Source organism: Grus americana, chromosome 19 (genome assembly GCF_028858705.1).
Source record: "Grus americana isolate bGruAme1 chromosome 19, bGruAme1.mat, whole genome shotgun sequence".
Lineage (NCBI taxonomy): Eukaryota > Metazoa > Chordata > Aves > Gruiformes > Gruidae > Grus > Grus americana.
In genome coordinates, this window is record NC_072870.1 from 8,148,521 (window position 1) to 8,166,899 (window position 18,379).

Here is an 18,379-nt window from a genome sequence, read left to right on the forward strand (position 1 = left end):
ATTGGCTGCCGGCGGTGCTGCCCTCCTGAGGGAGTTCGAACGAGGCGGGAAGCCGTGGAGGGAGCGGAGCGGAGCGGTGAGGGGCTCGGCACCGGCCACGGTTACCGGCCTCGGTCTACGGCACTAGAGCGGGAGGAGCGGCCCCGCCGCCTCGGGTAACGGCGTGGTGAGGCCGCGGCTGCGCTGGGCTTACTGTGGGAGCCGACTTCTCCTCAGCTCCCGGGCTCGGCCTTCCCGCCTACAGCAAGGCCCGTCTGCCCCGCGGCCTGCGTTTCTATCTCCTTTCCTTACCGGCTTTCATCCGCCACCATGTCGGTCAATCCCATGGCCTACGAAGCGCAGTTCTTTGGCTTCACCCCCCAGACGTGCATGCTGCGCGTCTACATCGCGTTCCAGGACTACCTCTTCGAAATGATGCTGGTGGTAGAGAGCGTAATCCTGAAGAAGCTGGATGGGTTTCCCAACTGTAAAATCAGCCCCTTCCAAATCCGGAAAAGCACCGAGAAATTTCTTCTCTTCATGAAGGAGCACTTTGATAAACTCTTCAGTAAAATGGAAGAAGTGCTCCTGCAGCTGGTGTTGAACATCCCTAAGAACGTGCTCCTTCCCGAGGACAAGGTCCATGAGCAGTACCCCTACAGCAAAGAGGAGTTCCAGGCGCTGCAGGATGAGATCAATCAGCTGCAGCAGCAGTACAGGGCCGAGGTGTCTGCTGGGCAGGCACTGCGAGCAGAACTGGAAGAACAGAAGGCTGTTCGGGCTGAGCTTGAGAAGATTTTGCAATGGTTTGATGGGCTCGAGAATATCTGTAGGGAGCACGGGACTGGCAACTTGAAAGAAAGCTTTGCTTTCTTGACGCAGAACTCTAAGAAACTGCAAGATGTGCTGAAAGATGTTGAAGAGAAAAGCAAAAAAATAAAGAAGCATGATCAGTTATTGTAATGGAAATTCTGAAAAGGGAACAAAAATAATTTAGACAGCATGCTGAAAATTATAGGGACTTACCTTTCCAGAGCATCTCCTCTAATCCCTTACTCCTCTAATCCTGCCAGGATCTAGACTAAAAGCTGGCAAACCGTGCCAGTTTGCACCTATTTCACACCTCCCTAGGGAAGTAGGGAGAGGGAAAAGCCTGTGAAATGTAACTGTGAAACTGGTGATTGGGAATAAATTTTGGGTTGGGTAACCTGGCTGTGAAGGTGCCTTCCTGACCTTATGGACATTAACTGAACACAATATAGCATTTGTTGATTTTAAGGATTTAAAAAAAAAAAAAAAGTAAATGTCTAAGTAAGGCCTGTAAGAATGTGTGAGTGAATTTCCAGACCAACAGCAGCTCGGAATCGGTGTTTCTCTCAGTAAGGACATCAGGACCTTGTACCAGTTTCCCGAAGGACCTGTATTGCATGGACGGTTTCTTGTTTCGGCTAAGGCGCCCTTCGCTGTGTTTTCAAAGCCAACAACTAGGAATTCCATAGAGAAGAGTGAGACAGCGATGCTGCGGTCAAGGTTCTGAAGAGAGAGAGATCTGTTTGCATCAATACTGAATTTCGGCCCAGTTTCTGAAATTTCAGGGTTACTTACCACTTCATATATGTTAGCTAAGAGAGAGCTTGTGTTTCCTTTAAGCAAGGACAGCGTGCTGCTCCAGTGACTGAAGATAAAGAAGCCATTAGAGGAAATGAGCAACTCGGTCACCTGCAGCTTATGTTGCTCTCTATATATTTTTGTTTGGTTTTATTTTTGTTGTCCAATGTCCTTTTTCTACTAAATAGCGAAGTTCATTTTATTCATGTTTAATCTGATTTTCCTGAAAAAAATTTTGTGAAGAATGACTGATATGCTTGAGTTCTTTGAAGTCACTTAATTAAGCTTATTCCATCTGTACTTGCTTCAAAACGCATTACAGCCTGTGTGCATCTTTCCATTGGCCTCTGCAGGTTTTGAATCTCCTGTACAGACGTAGCATGAGATATCAATACTAATTTCTGCTTAACTAGCATAGATGTTTGAAAGACATTAAACTTGTGAATGATTTAGAAGTTACTGCAATTAAAAAAAATGTATCAAAAGTGTAAAATAGACTTTGCAGTTTGTTCTTCCCGGACTTTTGAAGACTTTATACAGTATCAGCTTGGTAAAACCAGTATCTTTAAACATATATGGCCTCAGTGTGCGGCTGGAGGCCTGTGAGACTCCATGGCCACTCGAAATCCTCACAGAGGAAGTGAATTTCTGATGTTGAGCTCTAGACTTCTGTAGTGAATTTTCGTCTGCATGGAGGCTAGAGTTCAGAGGTGGAAAAAATAGGGAAATGGGTGAAAATTAATTTCCTTGTTTAGAAAACAACTCAGTGACTTAAAAGTTATCTGGTATTCTCTAACTTGAAGCTTGAAAAGTAGAAAAGCATGATTAATACAATGTCTGCTGTAGATAATCTTGCTGGAAAAGCATGCCTGCATTTTATACAGCTACCATCAGTTTTGTTGCAGAAACCAAGCAGCCACTGCTCTAAATTGAATGCAAATGTGTAGATATTGTTTCATTGAATGTGAAATTGTAAAGAATAACATTTGAAAAATTGACTGAGAAGCAAAGGTGATAACTTGACCCCAAAGACCCGAGAATGGTTCCACTAGAGAAGAGCTACAAGCAAGAATTGACAAAGGGGGATGAAACAATCAATTGCTGCCTGCTCTTCAGGGCACAGGCCAGCGTAACTGCTGTCTAGACCTAATGTCACGATATGCTCCTTGAAGTCCTCAGAATTATTGGTATCTTGTCTTGGAAATAAAGAGGAGGAAAACGAGATGTGATGATAGCACTGACGGATCTGAAACCTTTCACTTTCTGCAGTCCCGAATAAAGGCATTGCTGCATGCAGGGGAAATGTCCCAAGTACGAAGATCTTCACATCTGTTCACGCAACGGGTCAGCATCTGCACAGGTCAGGTTTGCGTCGCTGGGAATGCTGTGGTATGGAGGCACTGGTGGGTGGAAGGGTGACCTGGCTTCTCTTGTGGAATTAGATCTTTTAAGGTGTTTATTTTGGAAAAAGGGGTTGGGGTTTTTTTGGTGTAGGAATAAATTATTAATATGAGTGTGTAAGACAGCTTGTTACAGCTAATAGAGGTTCTCTCTAAACAGGAGATTTATTACTCTGAGCTCTTTGTTTAGGCTCTTCAGCCAAGATTAAACGCTGGTGGTCTGATGACAAAGCCATTGAGTGGAAATAAATGGCATAAGAAGAGCAGATCTGTGAAGAAAAAAAGGAACTTTGCCATGACCCCTCTGGAGATACCGGCTTCTTAAATTCAACTGCTATTAAAATCCTGTAACCTAATTTCTCCTCTTCATTTTTGTGGATAAAAATAAATTTAAAGAATAAAATTCTTTAAGTGGGGGGGCGCAGGATACACAGTGAAGGCTGCTGCCAAATATAAACCTTCTCAAAGAGTAATGAAAAGTCTCATCAGGAGATCCAGCGTATTTCAGTGACATATGTGGTAGCAGTATATTGAAGAACAATTGTTTTGTGGGAGGGAATAATGCTATTTTTTTTTAAAATGCTTATTTATGAAATGCAAATAAGCATTGAAAGTCCTTTTTAAATAAGGTTCTCAATTAAAAGCTGAATGAAATGGATATCCACGGAAGTTTCAGCAGCGAGGACTGCACTGACAGCCAGGAGAAGCTTTGCAGTAGAGGGCACCAGGAGACCGGCCCAAGGCTTTGCTTGCAGAAAACTCTGGTTTCTTTTTTCCCCCCTCTCCATACCTTTCGCGTGCACCAAGAATTGTCAAGTGTCTCCTGAGATAAATCAGTTGTTTCACCCTTAATGAGTGGTAGACACTTTTCTTTGGGCATTACATGCCATGAGAGACCGTGCATGTCTCTGCAGAAAGCTGGATCAGAACGTACAGAGTTTGTACAGCCTAATGCTGTACTTGCCTTTAAAGAGGAATTACTCTCATTTTTCACTCATTTGTGCTCAGACCTCTGCACTTTCTCCTCTCCAGACCAGGCAGCCTGCGCAGTGCCGAGGTCTTCTCCAGTGCGTTCTTCACGATTGGAGCTGTGGGTGAGCAGGGAGCCCCGGCACTGGGCACAATGGTTGTACTGGGATTTGCCTGGACATTGCAATCACTATGTGACACTTGCGTTGTGATTTCAGTGCATTGCTGTATCGTTCTGCTAAAGCAAAATCCCCTGTATCATTAAAAGTCCCAAAGAAATAAATCTGATATTAACCATCCAACCCTCCCGGTGTGGGATATCTAACAGTCCCACTCAGGGAGGGACTCTGGCAGGGCTGCACCCTCGTGCCCTCCTGCCAACGCCCCTTCCTACCTGCTCCTGAAATGACGTCCTGTCACGTGCGCTCTCATTGTTCAGGTCATCATAACAAAATATATTAAATTATTTCCTGATGCTCTGGAGAACGGCGTGGGAGACACCTTTGGGCAGCACCCACCACCCTCAGGCCACAAGCCTGGGAGCTGCTGCTGCACTTTGCAAAAGCTCGTTAGGCAGCTGCATGCAAATGCCCCGCTCCACATGAAAGTTGCCAGCACTGAAAGACGTTTCTGGCCCAAAAACCTCCCTCAGCGGCCCTTGCACAGCCCTGCTAACACTGGGGCTGCGGGCTCGCCCAGCCACCGAAACCGTCCTAACAGCGCCTGACCGTCCTTCTCGCCGTCTACCAGAGTCCAGCCTCAAAACTGCAAATGTCCAGCGAGTGCTGCACGTGCCGCTGCAGGAATCCCTAACTGCCAGGGCAGCTCCCAGAGCCAGCGCAACGCTCCCAGTTAACCTCAGGCACTCATGCAGCATTATGGCATCCGCCGAAGGGTTTTTCTTCCAGCTTCACCTGCTGCTGCAGCAGCTCGTCCTTCAGCTGCGGGTTCCAACAGTACTGGAGGGGCATTCCCAGCCCCAAACTGTGCTCAGGCATTTGTGCGTATCCTCGAGGTCCAGACGCTGGTGAGCAGCTCGACATTCCATGACTCCATCCTTGCTGGCCTCTCCGGCGGTCCTGGCCGGGTTCACCAGGGAATGATTCAGCAGATGGGAGCAGCGATGGCCGTGGTCCATGTCCCATCGGTGACAGCGGTACAGGTACAAGGCAGGCAGACACAGTCCAGCACCAAGCTGCTGCAGGAGTGGGGACCTGGGACTGGCTTTTAAAGAAAGGGGAGAACTTCCACGTGGTTGATTTTAATGCTCATTTTCTCTAAATGATTGCGCAGAGCTGGAAGACTCAAAGAGCCCCAGGCTGGGACCGAGCTACTTCACAAGACCCAACGTAAAAAATACAACCAGCTGTTGTGAAATGTTACCAAGAGCTTTTTGCAGGGGGAAACAGCCTTGCTGGAGTGCACTTGGTCCGATAAACACCCCAGCAGCAGAGCTGAGGTCTAAGGGGAACGAAGCCACCAGTTTTCTTACTGGGATAACACGCACTCCTGGTCCAGAGACATGTGGGAGCCCTGAGGCTCCTCAGGGCCGGGGACGTCCCAGGAGCTGCACAATGCCATCAGGATAGGGAAAGGCTTTGAGCTGCACTGTGGCTACTGGGCTATCAGGTTTTCAGCAAAACTCACCCCAGGGAATAAAAAGTGCTCACTGGCTGCAGGGAGAACATGCAGCCGGATTTACAGCCCCTACCCGTGGAGGAGAGGGTTGGGTGCAGTGGGGAAGGAGCCAGCACCATGTTCCAGGGGTGGTGGTGTTCCCAAAATGCAAATGCATGGGGGTCCAGTTCCCCCATGGCAAGAGGAAAAAAGGATAAATAAAATTCAGAATGTTTTTGGCAGCATTCACAGTCAATTCGAGCACTCGGGGCCAGGCGATGCAGCCCTCCTCGCTGTATACGCTGAATGACAGTGTAATTAACAGCCGTTAATAAACCCCCACCTGGCAAAATGCCAGCCTTGGGCCATGGGGGTTACCATATGCCTCCTCATTAAAAGCTTTAATTACAGACAGGAAACACCGATGGCAGCCGCACGCTTTAATTGCTTCAACTCAAGCTGGTGGCGGGTCAGCTCCCTCCCTCGCCGGCAATTCCCACGGTGGCTGGGGGCTGCCGGCCCCGTCCCCATCCTGCAGCAGGGCTGAAGGGACTGACAGGGTAGGGAGGAGATGCCCATGCAACACTGCACCATTATAATGATGAAAAAAATCCCTGTTATGCCAAAAAATTTTTTTCCACAGGTATTCTGGCTGGCCCAGACTAAGCAAGAGCATCTCCCTACCTGAAACCCAGCCCTGAGAAACCTCCTCTGCCAAAAAAAATAGAGATTGATAGGCAAGGAGGCAGGGAGAGAGACAGGCACTGCAAGGCACTACGGGTGATACGAGTTATCCCAGCTGGTGTGCGTGGCGGCTCTCCTCTAATGTGTTTGCACATCACACACCATAAAATTGGATGAGGGTGAAAGCACCAAGTGCTTCGGTGGGGTTTACGGAGAGCTGCCCTGGTGCTGCTCCCCCCTCCACACCCCAGCCCTGGCACTAAAATAAATGGGGCACAGAAAATGGATGTTCAGATCACATTAGTGGCAAAACATTGATTTACTCAAGCGAAGAAACTCGGTCAGGGCTGCGTTGCTGAATGGCTCCCTGGCCGTGTTTGCTCGACCTCCCCGGAAATTGTTTTAAAAAAGAACACGCTAAACACCTTTATCCAACTCAAGGAGAAGAAAAGAAAAACTCTTGAAATGTCTGGCAACAAAGGGATCACTTTCACATATAAGATCATTTTCCCCCCCTCTCTAATTAAACCATAGGAAAGAGGGAGTGTGATTAAACAGCCTCTGCTGGAGGGAAGCCTTGGAGGCATCCGCACAGCTCGGGGTGAGAGCAGGACAGATAACGATAAAGGGTGAAGTTTTTAAGGGGTTACTGCTGGTTGGGGCTGTGTCTTCTGAGGGCTGATGATTCCCCCTTCACTAGGGACAGGAAAACCCACGTCCCTCGCACAGCCCTGCATGGTTTTGGGGGCTTCCCCAGCCGCTCATCCTGCCCCAAATCCATCCTACCAACACTCCCGTTAGCCTTAAGTGGCGGTCGTGGCTCTCAGGACCAAACTTGGGACAACAAAATGTGATTCAGAGGTTGGTTTAGGTCCACCTTGGCTGTCCTTAAGGACTCAGGCTTTTACTTTAAAACCACCACCTGTTTGTACCTGGACTGTGCCCAAACCCCAGGCAGCAACTGCTTACCAGTACCCAAACCTGCAGCCCCTACGGACACACGTCAGCATCGAATATCAGACCCAGCAGAAACATCTTCCCATCTTCTGTTGGAAATCATTGTAGGAAATTTAATTTCAGCCTAAAGAGGAAAAAAAATAATAATAAACTAAGCAAATGAACTAGAGAAATCATGTCGAGGCAAGATTGAGCCTTTGGAGCTCATTTCCCTGTGTGGATCCTGCCAGGTGGTGATGCCCCAAAACCAGACACTTTGGACCCAATGGTCCCATGCCTGTGACCCCTGTGCTTGCTGTCCTCACCCCCACCAGCAGCGCTGATTAGTTTTGTCCCCTTCTCTGTGCAGCTCCCCAGCCTGGCACCTCACTACAGACCCTCTGCCCGGGCAGCCGTGGCTCCCGGCCGCTTGCTGCTGGGATTTTATCACCTCTCATTTCCCTGCGGAAAGGAAATTCTCTCACCGCTTTGCCTCATCCCTCCCGGGCTGTTATTACTCCTACTTACACAGTTCAGAATATTATTCCCTCCTGTCACCTTAATTTCTAATAATTAGTATTTGGTATAATGCTATAGCAGAAGTCAGCTCTTAATGAATATTATAATAAGCACTAAATTATAATTTACTGCTCAAGAAATCCATTTTGAAATGCAGCCCATTTAAAAGAAAATGAGGGGGAGCAGCTTGGAAGCCATTTACCTGGCTGAACCAACCCCCAAATTGAGTCCCCAGCGAGATCCTAAAATGTCCATAGACCCTGGGGACACTTACTGGCCTGGGACACGTCCCCGACCACGTCTTGGGGCTGGATGCACGATGGTGGCAGCGACGTGACCCACCAAGGTGGGACCAGGACGCCGCCGCATCCTGGGGAACAAGCAATTATGTGACTTAAATATTTTATTTACTCCCTGACAAAACGCTGGGTTATGAATCCAGCTGGTGTGGGAGTGGGCAATAGCATTAATCCAGCAAAAGCGCTTGTGCATTAACGAGTCCTCGCTGTCCCTGTTCGCACACCCGAGCCTCTGCCGGTCCCTTACCAAGCGGGTTTTTTTCCTTCCTTTTGTGGCGCCGGTTGCAGCGGGTTCAGCCCTGTTGCTATGGCACTGGGGCACATCTGGGCATGTTTTTCTGAGCTTATCACACAAATCACTTCTCCGATAGCACAAAGCAATGCGGTGCCTTCCTCACCCGCTGAGGCTCAGCTGGTCGGGATCGCTGCAGCACTGAACAACCCGGCTCCAAAGGGGGTTTCAGCTCTTCGGTCACTAATTTGGCGTTGGTGTGCCAGAAACAAGCTAGGAAACTCAACTGGGGGGGGGGAAAGAGTACAAAAGTTTAAAGTGATGTTTAGTGGCTGCCTTGAGCCCACAGGAGCTGGTGATGGAGCTCATCCCTCCCTTTCCGGTGCCGAGTCAGCCTGTGCCCTTTCACGGCCATTTCTCCCATGATTTTGAGAGTGCCACAGCCGTCCAACCTTATCACCACCCCAGAGAGGGTCAAAACAAAAATGCAGAGACTGGACTTGTTAGGAGTAAACAGTCGCAGGTGAGAAATAAAGCTGCATGGCTTACAAAATTCAAGCAAAACCCCTCTCTGTTTTAATAGAGATGGTAATTGCTATATCCTTCATGACAAGTAACGTGGCCACAAAGTGCTTTCTGCTCAGTGTTTGCAAAATAAATTGCAGGGCTTTGTCTTAGTGTGGTTTGCTGGGAAACACCAGTCATCGCCTCGGTGTGCAATCTGCTGCTGCAAGCAGAACGGGAAAATGAAGCTGTGACATCCTAATTTGAAGCATGGACACGCCTCATTATCCTCCGCCAGCTGTCAGGGGAGATGCGAGGACCGGCTCGGACAGGGATGGTTCTGACACAGGATGAGTTTCCCAGCACACAACAACTGGCTCAGGGCACAAAGGGGGCTCCTGCTTTTTTCAGGGAGGGAGGAGAGGGAGGTTAGGGATTTCCTAAGCTACGCTCGCTCTTGGAGACTTTGCCAAAGCAGACAAAATAGCAAAGCCCACCTATAAACATGGGTTATTCAGCAAAACTGTGCATTCTCCCCCCAGTGCATCCCTCCCCACAACGCAACAGCAAACAGCCCCGCTCTATTGGAAAAAAGTTCTTCAGGATACGATGCACCCAAGCTTCTTCTTTTCCCCATTTACTTTTGCTGTCCAGACACAGCCCAGGACCTGGACCTGCATGGGAGACCATCCCTGGCTGGAAAGGTTTTGGTCACCCCATTTCTGTCCCCTGACGCTGCAGCCGAAACCATCAGCTCACGGGAAGGGGGAGCCAAGCTCAGTTTGCTTAACGCAAGGGACCGAGCGCTGCGTCACCCAAGCGATGAGCCATGGCAGGGGACACACAACCCGGCCGTTCCCTTGCGTGCAGGACTCGGCTCCTCCGGAGCAGCTCATCGCAGGACTCGGGACAGGCTGCGAAGGCATCAGGAAAACAAATAAAGCCCAGGGCACCCCGGTGAACAGACAAGGCCCTAGAGCCAGTTCGCTGCAAGGACTTTGTACCTCGGGTCCTTTTACATTCAAACTCAGAGGGTGCTCGCAATTATACTCATAAATTAACGGGTGTGTTTAGCATTAGCTGTTATTGGGTTCATCATGTGTCTGTTTGGGCTAAACATCAATGACAGACGATGAGATAGATGCCTTCACTTTTTTTTTTTTTTTAATTTTTCAGTATTTGAAGAACAAGACAAGAGCAGTGCCTGGAGGAAGGTACACCCCAGAGCACCGTGGGATCAGCCGGCCAGTCCTGCCCAACAGCACCAGATGAGCTCAGGATTTGCTGAGGTTTCCACAACTGTGCTGAGTTAGCTCTAGCCTAGGCAAACCCCTCTTCAAAGCAAAATGCATTTTTCTTCGGAAGCAAATGCATTTAAGGCAAGAGAACTTCACAGGTCACGTTACAGCAATATGCTGTGGGAGTTGGTGATGTGGTACCGAAGTACGATGGGTTCCCGAGCCTCTTCGTCCAGGGAAAAGCCCAACAGGGAAGGGCAGGGACGAAAGAAGCAGTGGGAGCCCCTCGTTGCTGCAGCTAAAAGCACAGCGAGGGCTTGGACAGCAGAGCGCAGGTGAGAGCCAGCAGCAAGCGCCATGTTAGGAACTGCACTTATGCCAAGTGTCATTTCTGTGTACTTTATTATCATTTTCTCTTCAGTTCTAGAGTATAAAAGCATGCAAAAAATAGCCTCTCTATTCATGGTACATATTTACAGTGCAATGGCCACGTGCCATTACAGTACTGAGTGCATATACATCATGCTTGAATTATAGCAGAGTACATACAGAGTCGTATATTTAACATCAAGTGTAACAAGAGACTTAAATACTAACAGAACAGGCCTATACATCAGAATCAGCAGCAAAATAACAGCACAAAGGATCTGAATTATATCCACAAAAGTCGCAATTTATTTTTTCTTCAATTTACACTATTATTTTTTCTGGAACACTTTGACTGATGGCTTGTGGTTACTGACTGAGGGCCTGGGCATCTGCTAGCTGCGACCCTACGCACCCATAGCTCTCCTTCAGGGAAGGGAAGGTGAGAGGCAGCGACTGGCTCTTGAGCTCCTTTCCTTCCCTCGTCCCGTGGGAGGCCACGTTCAGAGTAACAGGCTCACAGAATAATCCAGGTTAATTCAGGTTGGGAGGGACCTGATCAGAGTGTGGTCTTCTGGGGGAGGCTCTGGGCCAGAAAAGAAATCCCTTTCACTGCTTTGCTCAGCAAACACCACTGTAAATGCGCCCCAGTAAAGTGGAGAAGCTTGGCAACCAAGCTGAGTTATATATACACACACAAATCCTGCGATCTGATTCCCAGTCTCCAGTATTCCTGCTGGACACCCAACATTATCGTGCTCTCGGCAGGACCCCCTTTTAACTCGCACAGCCACCCTGCCCAGAGACAGCACTGGAGAGAGAGCAATCCTTGCTGCGGTTGTTCTGAAGCTCTTGCAGTAGCTGCACCATCCAAGGATAACTTGCAATCATGCAACAGCTTCTCACGTACCTGATTGTGCTGCTTGATGTCAGAAAAGCCAAAGCACCAGCTACAGGATGCTGCTCACCGCAGCCGGCGGGGCACAAGGGGCTCTGAGCACGAGTGAGGGCAGCCAGGACCCTCAGAGCGAGCCTGGGTCCCTAAGGGGCTGGGATGAAGGCCCTGGGCTGGCAGGATGAAGCTCTTTGTTTTCTTGGGCAAGATACAGGATGGAAAGCACCGAGCTGGAGAGAGCAAACGAGCTCCCCCCAGCCACACACCACAGAAATGGAGAAAAACCTCCCTCAGCCCCTGCGGCAGCGCTGCTGACGGCTTCAGGATACGGAGCTGTGCTGAATGGAAATAAAATTCCTCCCACTGGCTCCCCCCTGCAAGTCTGGCAATAAATAAGGAATTAAACCCTGTCCTGGGAGTTGTTTCATCGAGCTGCAATTCATTTTGCATGGAGCAGCTACACCGTCCCCCCGCCGGGCTCCCCTCAGACACGGCCATACATGAAATCAGCTTTCCCGTGACCAACCCCCTGACGCCTGACCACCAGCTGCTCCCGCCGTCCCTGTTTCATTCCCCAGGAATATCTTCCAGGGCAGCATTTGTCAAACCACTCCCCCTAGGACCCCCAAACAACGCAGCCTGGGTTAGCGATGCCACACTGCAAGGAGCTGGGGGTGTATTTAGCCTCGGTGGGTTTTGCTTGCCTCGGGGGCTCAGTTCTGGCAGGTAGCAGGGGAGATGAAGACCTGCCGAAGGGGACGGGCACACACAGAACAGGGCACGGTGGCAGGAGTGTGCTGGGCTCACCAGAGACCCCGTACTTCTCGGGGTCCTCCTGCTTGGACCCACTGCACCTGCAAACCTGCAACGAACCTGTGCCACTCCCTCAGCACAAATCTCCAGGTGAACTTTCAGCTCCGAAACTCAAAGACTTCTCTAACCTGCAACTTGCAAGATGCAAAAAGTGAAGCACCATCCGGACAGGAGATGTTGGCCCAGGATGACACAAACAAGATACGTAACTGATGCCACCATGATCAGCAAAGGACAGGTCTGACTTATCTGCCCTCAAAATGATAATAAAGAAAATGTTTCAAAGACATGTGGCACTTGACCTTTCAGAAAGCCCGGTCTTTTGCTGTGCAGTTTGCTTCTTGTGTCTCAAGGCACAGAAAAATAAAAAATTAATCACAGTCCAGTCACAGTTAGTGCTGCAGGTGATTTAGTTATACCACGGCTACCCACGCTGCGACCTCTCATGGATACATCCCCAGGAACCACTGCCCAAAGCAGAGCTCCTGCACGGGCACAGTGGGGGCAGGCGGCTTTATCAACGTGTGAGTGGTTCTCCATACATCCATTCGCATGCTGCAACACATCATTAAAGAGCTGAAAACCTCATTTATTTGCAAATGTGACATTCACAGTGACGTATTCCTGCCCAAAGGGTTAAAGACATTCACTGCAGTGTTCCTTCGTGCCAGACAGGAGATACTGAAACAGGATTTTTACTTAGTACTACCTCCCCAACTGAAGGCCCAGAGGTATTAACTGAGCAAGACAGAGAGAAATCTACCTCCTGGAGATCAACAAGATGTGCAATTTCCCCAAAAGAGAAATTTCCATCAAGGTGTCTCAGTCTGTACCCATCCCTGAGCTGGAAAAGCCGACAGAGGCAGATCAAAGCTGACCATGCCACCATGTGGCAGGGGAAAGAGGAGCCCTCCCAGGACACAGAGCGGTTCAGAGCATCCCGGTATCTCTTTTCACAGGATGCTTGTTCCCCAGGAATAGCACAGGCAAATGAGGATTCAAAGGGGAAAACCACAGAGCATATACAAAAGCATCAGAATGTGCCTACCCCAGCTCTTCTTGCTGCTCCGAGGAGCCCTGCCACACCAAACCCTGTCCCTGCATTCATAGAGAGAAGCGAGACAAATATTTAGCCGTCCAGCTAAGAGAATGAGTTTCCTGAGGCCATAAAAGGGCTGGCTTGCCAGAGATTTCAGGGTTTTTTAAATAAACACTCTCTTTAGTCTCTTCCTTTCTTCAGAGCAGGAGCAGCATTGCTCCCAGCTGCCCTAACATGCACATAAACAAGCACGGATTTCATTTCAGCTAAGTGAGAACTAGAGCTTATTTTTGCAGGAGTCCTACCAAGCCTTTGAATAAATCTGAGCACTTCTCTTGCTGCTAGCGCACCTTTTGCATTTCATTTCATGCACGTTTTCAGGCTGCTGTCTGTAACGGATGGCTTCTGGAGGCAGGCATAAAGACCCACAAGGCTGGCAGATTTGCTGGCGGTATGACAAAAGCTCAGCTGTACAACTCTGGTTTGCTTCTTGAACCTGCAGAAACAGCTCCAGAAGGATTTCTTGTCAGAAAGGGCAATTTTTTTCAAAGTAATTTTGGGATAATTATAAAACCCACCCATTTCCTCCATTCCCTTCCAAAACTGAAGTGGCACTCCGGCTACCACTAAAGGAACATGACATAGAGCTAATTTGTAAACGATCATTTGTTTGGTCACATCAGTTGAGGCTGAGAAAAGCCTTCCTGCAGCCTTGCCCCGCCAGCTCCCACCCCCTTGGCCATTACCGGAATAACCCCAACAACTGGCTGGATTAGCAAAGTGTCTCTCTGTCCCTGACTTATTCTTACCATATATTAAAAATACAATAAATGACCCCATGTTAACAGCTCTTTGAGCACCACTCAAGTATTGCTTAGCCCTCAGAAGAGCCATGGGGATAAGGATTACCAGTACTCCCTCTTTTCCAGGGGCAAGGCGACTTCCCAAAACATGCAGTCGTCCTGAAATCACCCCTCTGCACAGGCTGGGGGCTCATCCAGCGTTGCAGCCTTCCTCCCCGCTGCTGGCAGCCCAGCCCTGCCGCAGCAGAGCTCTACCATGGCCAGCCCTGGGGGACACAGAGTTCGCTCCTGCCATTTCCACAGAGCTGTTCAGCTCCGTCCCTGGTGCGCAGCAGGACCTGGTGGCACATCAGCGCTTTGTCCCAGTACAGACCAGTTTGCATCCGGAGACCATCCCCTCCGCAGGCAGCAGTTCCTCCTGCCCAGTCCCTCCTCCCACATTTGCAGGGCTCCCTCTTGCGCTCTCAGACTTGCCAAGTCCCCATCTCAGTTTTCACTCCCTTTCACCAGGCGCTTAAATCTTTGTTACAAGGCAGCCAGATCCAAGCACACGCTTGAGCGTGCCAACCCGCGGGACGTATCGTGGCACTCGGCCGAAGGAGAGCCGCGGGCCCTCGGAGGATGCTGGCCCAGGCAGATGCACAAATGCAGGCAGGATTTGCCATCTGGATGTGAGTGATGCAGAGCACAGGCCCAGAGCAGTAACCTTTACAGCATATAATCCCTTTGCCTGCTTTAGAAATTAAAGGTCTCCTTAATAAGTTGCATTAACTGCAATGCTATTTCCCAATTTGTCAATATTTACAGGCAAGACATAGGGCTGAGCCCTTCTGGGCATCCCACTGGGGTGGCTGAAGACCAGCGAGGGGAGGCAGCAGGCTGTGGATGGGGAGCAGAGGCCACCAGCAGCAAAGCCCCGTTAGGAAAATGTTGGAAACCACCAAACTAGACTGCAGTAAACAGAATGGGAACACCAGTATTCCAGTCGCTACCAACAATCCTCGTACGCGTATCCCCTCGCACAAAAAATGTGGGGACAAAGTCCCAAGCCCTCAAGGATTAACCTATAAAAAGACAGTAAGATGATTGTGTAGGAACCAAATTTAATCATGTCCTTTATTTAAGTACTATAAAATAAGAATCCAATCCCATTGGCTTCCCAGGGGCATGTTCAGACCCCATAAAACTCAAGGGAAAATATTAACATATATTTTGATGGATTGATGTCACTGGTTTTTATTCTGAGTGCAAGAGTGAAATTCCTGATTATATACACAGTCCGTATAGTCAACAGCCACTGAAATAGCTGCATTTGCCCTTTTAAGTGCAATCTCTCACCTGTTGTTAAACTGTAGAGATGAAGCTTCTAATCCCAAGTTTAGAAGCAATCTATGGATAAAATAGCAGCATCAGCACATGCATAAAAATTACAGTCTTAAAATAAAATTAAGAATTAAAGCCTTTAAAAAAACCAAAAGATCAAGTTTTGATCTCATTTGTGTTCTGTAGCTTTCCTTAGTCTAAAAACCCTCCACCAACATTTTCCATCCTAGGGAATGCTCCCAGTTTGGGTCATTTATCAGGAAATCAGAGTTTAAAAGCATCAGGTACATAATTTTAAAGGAGCTAAGAGATGACTAAAGGAAAAGAAATCACCCTTAAATAAAATAAACCCAAAACCTGCCAACTTCTTTTCACCTTTGAGAACAAGGTCCATGCACACAGGACTGGGCACAGCTGATGGAATGCAATCCCAGCTCTTTGGGAAGAGCACGCCTGGTTAGCTGACGTCCTCAGTGCACTAAGCCTTTCCGTGTAACAGCATATCCCAATGCTCCAGATCTCTACGACGCTCAAAAGCTCATTGCACATCACAGGGAATATTGTGTAGTTCTTCTATTTTACACCGCCACCCTGACTAAAGCCATCAGTGCTGGCAGGATTTACACTGTGCAAAACTGAGGGGTAAGAAGAGAAGGAAAAAAAAAAAAAAGAGAGAGACAAAGAACAGCATAGAGTGACAGCGTTCATTCCAAAAGAAAGATCTCATCCTCGTTTAACTGATATCCATAGAAATTTTGCCATCAACTCCAACAGGAGCAGGATGTGTTCTGGTATGCAGAAGAACTTTACCCATGCATTAAATAAAACAGTTGCCCTTTGATATAAAACCTGGCTGTGATATCATTTTTTTTCCCTGATGCTTGAAATAGAGAATGCAAAAAAGCAAGGAAAAAGTCTCCAGGGCAAACGACCCATGAGACAATGTTTGGTTTGCTGCGTTACAAATAAAACCACATTCATTGGCCAAGACACCCAACTACAAAGCCCACACATGAAGCACAAGTGGAGAGCAAGGCACACACGGAGGAGTGCACGGACACCTCGCACAAGGAACGCAGCCGCCCACGAGGCCGAGACAGCCTTCTGCCAGCTGCGCTGCCCAAGGACTTGCTCTTCTTATTGCTGCTCTGTTCCTCCTTTCTGGTTTTCTGGGTTGATCCATTTTGTTTGGAGTTTTTTTGTGGGCTTTTTTTTTTTCTTTGCAGGCCCCAGACTTGGCGATGAGGGCAGATGTGTGCTAGACAACACCATGATGGGTACAACAGCAGCAGCACGTGAGCGACCAGCCTGCGGACGGCCAGGCAGCTTCAGGACGTAGCTTCATCTTCACACACATCAGGCAGCTCCGGGTCCCTGCCTCCTTCTCTGCTCCCTTGTTTTCTACATGAATGGCAAGGAAATAAAGAGATTACAGGCACATAACAATCCAAGAAATAAAGCAGGTCCTACAGGTAACCCAGGTCAACAACATCAATATTAAGAGGGAAGAGCAAAGAACCAGCCTGTTGCCCTGGTACCACATAAACAGCTCAGCAACATCCCAGCGCGATGTGCTGCAGTGCTGCACGACTCGTGTCTATGCACTTGCTCAGCACCCCAAAGACTAAGCTTTGCACTTTGCACTGTGTGCCCTTCTCCCAGCTGCAGCATCACAAGGAGGGATCTGGTTCTTGGAGAAAGTCTTGCAGACCAGCAGCAATGTTTTGAATTACCTAGTTTGTATTTGGGGAGTTCTAGTTTGCTTTTCTTTAATCTGATTTTTTATTTTTTTTTAAAGATCAGAGTGATGGCTTGATACCATAACGACTTCTCCAAAGCCCCGCTGTAAATGGCAGTAAAAACTGAATGTTTCTACCAGAACGCAGTTTTCCCTACACAAGAGTTGTTTGATTTCAGTTTCTGTGAGCTTGTCTGGTCTCCAAACCAGCTCAGCACCTGAGAGCAGCAGTGCTTAAAACACAGCCAAGGTAACTTAACTTGCATTATACATGTACCACGGTACCTTCAGCCTGTTCCCCCTGCTCCTAATTTTTGTTGTCTTCCTATGTAGGAGGCTTCAGCTTTGCTGTGGTGGGATGGGACACCTTACCTCTGCCAGCAGGGACACAGGCTCAGAGCTGCTTAGGGCATCACTCTGAGGCACAAGCGGAGACGTTTAGGCTGATGGAGCATTTTGATCGCTCAGGCTGGTGGGGCTTTTACGGGCTCTGAGCCTAGCCAAGCCAGCCAGTCCGGCAAACCCTCAGCCATGCTGGCACCACATCCACCACAGGCCCGGCAGCACTGCTGGATGCCATGCGATGGGGTACACACTGCGGGATGCGACAGCCACAGCACACGGTGCCTGCTGTCTGCTCTGCATGCCTGTGGGCAGCCCAAGCCCTGCTGCCGGCTGGTTTCACTCCAGTGCAGTCAGTGTGTCTGTGCCACCAGCTCTGCTGGGGCGAAGCCAGCTCAGGCACCCTGGGGCACCCTTGAGAAGTAACACCTCCACCCAGCCCACCTGTCCGTAAGAGAGCCCATGACCAAGATTTGACCAGAGCAAGTTGTCACAGTCTAGACTGAAAGGCAAAAGTGTGACACCTCTGTTTGCCATCTGCCCCACCCCACAGCAAAGACCTATGGCAGGCAGACGACTAGCACCTAAACTGCCTGCTTCTCCATCGTGAAGATGTGAAGATATCCACAGCGTAAAGGGGGTGATGCTGTCCCCAAGCATCCCTGTCTCCCAGGGTGCCTGGTCATGCCAGCCCAGCCGCAGAAGAATCAGTCTGTGTGGGCAAACCAACTCAGCCGTGGAGAGTCAGTGCTGCTCCACGTGCCTGGAGTGGGACAACCTACAAACAGCTGAATCATAGCATGTACACACACGCTCCGGTAAGTGCTTAATTCCTGCACTGAGTCCCCATTGAACACCAATAATCTGCCGTCATCTAGGCTGGTGATATCCCCTGCCTTCTGCTGAGGACACAGGCAAACTTTGGGGGTACACTGACCGTGGCCAGGCTGTGCAGTCACTCCTGAAATACATCTTGAAAGAAAAAGGGCTGTTCTTCACGAGGACGTTCTCTATTAAAAATGTAGCAGCAGGCATTGGCAGCAGCTGTCACCAACAGCACCACATCAGTCCCCAT

At 49.0% G+C, this 18,379-nt stretch overlaps 2 protein-coding genes across 6 annotated transcripts in view; one reads left to right on the plus strand and one right to left on the minus strand.

Moving 5' to 3' along the window:
- Positions 1 to 46: 46 nt before the first annotated feature.
- MIS12 (MIS12 kinetochore complex component) lies at positions 47 to 3,327 on the plus strand. Its single transcript, XM_054847567.1, has 2 exons — positions 47 to 2,947; positions 3,178 to 3,327. Exon 1 carries the CDS (start codon positions 310 to 312, stop codon positions 940 to 942), a length of 633 nt encoding a protein of 210 aa, XP_054703542.1. The 5' UTR covers positions 47 to 309; the 3' UTR covers positions 943 to 2,947; positions 3,178 to 3,327.
- A 7,045-nt stretch (positions 3,328 to 10,372) lies between these two features.
- The window catches only part of CAMKK1 (calcium/calmodulin dependent protein kinase kinase 1), a 112,112-nt gene continuing 104,105 nt past the window's right edge, over positions 10,373 to 18,379 (minus strand). For all 5 annotated transcript variants that reach the window (XM_054847659.1, XM_054847655.1, XM_054847658.1 and 2 more), the window contains one exon: positions 10,373 to 16,625. In XM_054847659.1, coding sequence (XP_054703634.1) covers positions 16,553 to 16,625 — 73 coding nt within the window. In that variant the 3' untranslated portion in view covers positions 10,373 to 16,552. The remainder of the gene's footprint in view (positions 16,626 to 18,379) is intronic.

Coding starts and splice junctions, on each gene's coding strand:
- MIS12 (XM_054847567.1), top strand. CDS start 310: ATGTCGGTCAATCCCATGGCCTACGAAGCGCAGTTCTTTGGCTTCACC.